This window comes from Cebus imitator, unplaced genomic scaffold (genome assembly GCF_001604975.1).
Source record: "Cebus imitator isolate Cc_AM_T3 unplaced genomic scaffold, Cebus_imitator-1.0 Scaffold122, whole genome shotgun sequence".
NCBI classification, from domain to species: Eukaryota; Metazoa; Chordata; class Mammalia; order Primates; family Cebidae; genus Cebus; species Cebus imitator.
Window position 1 is genome coordinate 1,521,816 of NW_016107437.1, and position 4,628 is coordinate 1,526,443.

The window sequence follows — 4,628 nt, forward strand, 5'->3', positions numbered from 1 at the left end:
TTTTTTTGAGACAGAGTTTCGCTCTTGTCACCTAGGCTGGAGTGCAATGGCACGATCACAGCTCAATGCAACATCCTCTGCCTCCTGGGTTCAAGTGATTCTCCCGCCTCAGCCTCCCCAGTAGTTGGGATTACAGGCACACGCCACCATGCCCGGCTAATTTTTGTATTTTTAGTCGAGACGGGGTTTCACCATGTTGGCCAGGCTGGTCTCAAACTGCTGACCTCAGATGATCCTCCCGCCTCAGCCTCCCAAAGTCCTGGGATTACAGGCATGAGCCACCGTGCCCCACCGGCTTCCATTCTCTCTTGTCTGCCGTCATGTAAGATTTGCCTTTCACCTTCCGCCATGATAGGGAGGCCTTCCCCAGCCACGTGGAATTGAGTCCATGAAACCTGTTTGTCTTTATAAATTACTCAGTCTTGGGTATGTCTTTATCAGCATTGTGGAAGCGGACTAGTACAGTAAGTTTTACAAAAAATCCAAAGTCACTGGGTGTGGTGATTCACACCTGTAATCCCAGCACTTTGGGAGGCTGAGGCGGGGTGCAGGGGCAGATCATCTGAGGTCAGAAGTTTGAGACCAGGCTGACCAACACGGAGAAATCCTGTCTCTACTAAAAATACAAAATTTGTGGGACGTGGTGGCAGGCGCCTGTAATCCCAGCTACTCGGGAGGCTGAGGCAGGAGAATCGCTTAAACCCGAGAGGTGGAAGTTGCAGTGAGCTGAGACAGCGCCATTGCGTTCCAGCCTGGGTGACGAGAGTGAAACTCTGTCTCCAAAAAAAAAAAAAATCCAAAGTCATATGGGGTTGTCACATGTGCAAGAATGACAACTGACATTCAAAAGCCATTTAGTAAGTGCTAAACAATGCATCTTTCCCCCTATTTTTTTTTTGAGACGGAGTTTCACTCTTGTTACCCAGGCTGGAGTGCAATGGCACTGTCTTGGCTCACTGCAACCTCCACCTCCCAGGTTCAAGGGATTCTCCTGCCTCAGCCTCCCGAGTAGCTGGGATTACAGGCATGTGCCACCATACCCGGCTGATTTTGTATTTTTAGTAGAGATGGGGTTTCTCCATGTTGGCCAGGCTGGTCTCAAATTCCCAACCTCAGGTGATCCGCCCGCCTCAGCCTCCCAAAGTGCTGGGATTACAGATGTGAGCCACTGTGCCCGGCTTCCCCTACTTTTAAGTGACGCTGCTCAGCACTCTTAAGCAATCTAAACCAAAGCACCTCTTGGTCCCACAAGCATAGGGAGAGCCCCATGTTTCAGGAGTGATGACGTCACAGGAAAGGGCCTCACCTTCACAGACCAGAAGTCCAGGGACAGGAGGAGCAGCACCGTGACAAAACAGCCCACGAAGCTCTTGCTGAACCAGTCGCAGCACACGTAGGTGATGATGGCACTCACTCGGAAAAACAGGTGGAAAAAGGTGGCCAAGGGGTGTCTAGGAAAGGACCCAGAAGGTGCCCTCACTCCAGGAGCCAAACGGATGGTCACTGAACTCCCTTCGCCACTTTAGACTTTGCTGGGGGCATTAGCGTGGCTCAGTGGAATATTCTCCCTGGTACATTGGAAGCAGAAACTCAGGCTGTAGCCCTGAGGACGCCTGATGAAGTCAGTAATCCCAAAACAGTCATGATGACACTGTGTTTTTTTTTCCCCTCGCTCGAAGAATCCTGTACTTTCCCGTCATTTGACTCCAAATACCACTTGCCCTCTTGGAAACACGGTCATCTCTGAAGCGAAACGTGACAGCAATCACTGCCTTCCCACCTAGCAGAGATGATGATCAGTTCCCTAAAGGTAAAGGTTGGGTTTTTCCTCATCACATGCAGCCCACAGGGCAGCTGTCTCGTATCATCGGGGAAAGTGTGTTCCTGGAGAGAGGGAAACAGCGTGACCTGTGAATGGCAGGTCTAACTCATCATAGTGGTTCAGTGGTGAGTGGCATGTCCATGCTGGTATTTAATCTAGGGGAAGGTAGCTCTTGTTCACTGTGCCTTTAGACACAAACGTGGCCAGAAAAAAGAGAGGGAACCAAGGGGAACATGCTTATCCTATGTACATTACTTTTTCTTTTTTTTTTCTGGGGACAGAGTATTGCTCTGTTGCCCAGGCTGGAGTACAGTGGAGTGATCTTGGCTCACTGCAACCTCCACCTCCCAGCAAGCTCCACCTTCAAGCAATTCTTCTGCCTCAGCCTCCTAAGTAGCTGGGATTACAGGCATTTGCCACCACTCCTAACTAATTTTTGTATTTTGAGTAGAAATGGAATTTCAACATGTTGGCCAGGCTGGTCTTGAACTCCTGACCTGAGGTGATCCACCTGCCTCAGCTTCCCAAAGTGCTGAGATTACAGGCATGAGCCACCTAACCCACCCGTTTTTTTTTTTTTTTTTTAATGTGAGTTTGAAAGCTAAAAGAGCAAAGTGTGGGCCGGGCATGGCGGCTCACTCCTGTAATCCCAGCACTTTGGGAGGCTGAGGCATTCAGATCACCTGAGGTCAGAAGTTCAAGACCAGCCTGGGCAACATGGGGAAACCTGGCTTCTACTCAAAATTAGGCAGATGTGGTGGTGGCCGCCTGTAATCCCAGCTACTCGGGAGGCTGAGGCAGGAGAATCACTTGAACCTGTGAGGTGGAGGTTGCAGTGAACCGAGATCATGCCACTGTACTCTAACCTCGTTGATAAAGTTAGACTCCATCTCAAAAAAAAAAAAAGAGCAAAGTGTAAATCATTTAAAAAGGTCACCAAATTGTCTAGAATCTATGGGGTCAAGCAGGTGATGGCAGTGGGTGATGTGGGCCAGCCTGAAGACACTTTTGGGTTTCTGTTTCTTTCTGTGGCTTCCCAGCTTTGTTAGAGCACACAGGTAGTGAACAACATTCAACTATGATCAGGAAATCAATGGCATGAGCCCAGCTGCTACCAGAAAGGGGTCCGGATCCAGACCCTAAGAGAGGGTTCTTGGATCTCGCCCAAGACAGAACTCAGGGCAAGTCTACAGAGTGAAGTGAAAGCAAGTTTATTAGGAAAGGAAAGGAATAAAGATGGCCACTCCATAGACAGAGCTGCTGTTTGCCCATTTTTATGGTTATTTCTTGATGACATGCTAAACAAGGGGTGGATTATTCATGCCTCCCCTTTTTAGACGATATAGGGTATCTTCCTGACATTGCCATGACCTCTGTAAATTGCCATGGCGCTGGTGGGAGTGCAGTAATGAGGACGACCAGAGGTCACTTCTTGTGGCCATCTCAGTTTGGGTGGATATTAGCTGGTCCTTTACTGCAGCCTGTTTAATCGCAAGGTCTTTATGACCTGTATCTTGTGCTGACCTCCTACCTCATCCTGTGACTTGGAATGCCTTAACCATCTGGGAATGCAGCCCCCTGGGTCTCAGCCTCATTTTACCCAGCCCCTATTCAAGATGGAGTTGCTCTGGTTCACGCGCCTCTGACACAATGATCAATGGCAATGAAACCCGAAACTCAGGGCAGGGGAGGAAAAGGGAGGGATGAAAGGGACTCTCCCCAGCACCAGGCAGTTGTGCAAACAACACCCAGTACTGCCAGATCCAAGGTTTTCATGAGAAGCCAAAAATCCAGACTTGCAATGGAAAATCTGATTTTTAAGTGATGGCCACTAATTCCTTTACTGAAGTATTGCAGTCTGTGTTTCTCACTTGGCCTGCGAGCAGTGAGCTTGCAACCTCTGGATCAGAGTTAGAAAATGTTGTGGAATTTGGAAAATGAGAGGCAGAATGGGATGGTCACAGAGTTCCACAAACTGCAGGGGAAACAGCCTGCTCTCTCTCCCCAAGAAGAAATGGGGTCAGAGCCAGCAAACCATAGGCACCTACAAAACCGTGGAGTTTCTGACAGGGCGAAGTGGCTCACACCTGTAATCCCACCACTTTGGGAGGCCGAGGTGGGTGGATCGCAAGGTCAAGAGATCGAGACCATCCTGGCCAACATGGTGAAATTCCATTTCTACTAAAAATACAAAAATTAGCTGGGTGTGGTGGTGCTCACCTATAGTTCCAGTTACATGGGAGGCTGAGGCAGGAGACTCACTTGAACCTGGGAGGTGGAGATTGCAGTGAGCCAAAATTACACCACTGTACTCCAGCCTGGTGACAGAGCAAGACTCCATCTCAAAACAAAACAAAACAAAACGAAAACTGAAGGTTTCTGCCTCCCAGGGGAATGTTAAGATTCAGAAGCAGACTTCATAGTGATTTTTTGCATGGCAAAGCAACAACCATTCACCAGGATGGTTCTCATCTGAGCCTTCAGGCTCTCAGCTCTCCTGGTGACCTGAATGAAAACCAACCCAGGAAGTGCACCCAGCATTTAAGAATTAGACAGGATCATCAGGCATGGTGGCTCACACCTGTAATCTCAGCAATTTTAGAGGGCAAGGCAAACAGATCACTTGAAGTTAGGAGTTTGAAACCAGTCTGGCCAACATGGCAAAACTCCGTCTCTACCAAAAATACAAAAATCAGCCAGGTGTGGTGGCAGGCGCCTGTAATCCCAGCTACTGTAATCCCAGACTGCACCACTGTACTCTGTTTTGAGATGGAGCAAGACTCCATCTCAAAACAAACAAAAGAGG

General features: G+C 48.9%; 1 protein-coding gene across 5 annotated transcripts in view; it reads right to left on the reverse strand.

Moving 5' to 3' along the window:
* Nucleotides 1-4,628, reverse strand: part of TVP23A (trans-golgi network vesicle protein 23 homolog A) — an 87,158-nt gene that overhangs the window by 24,194 nt on the left and 58,336 nt on the right. For all 5 annotated transcript variants that reach the window (XR_001828512.2, XM_037742510.1, XM_037742511.1 and 2 more), the window contains exon 4: nt 1,307-1,451. Coding sequence is in view for 4 of the 5 variants with exons in the window: in XM_037742510.1 (XP_037598438.1) it covers nt 1,307-1,451 (145 nt within the window). In the remaining variant the exon portion in view is untranslated. The remainder of the gene's footprint in view (nt 1-1,306; nt 1,452-4,628) is intronic.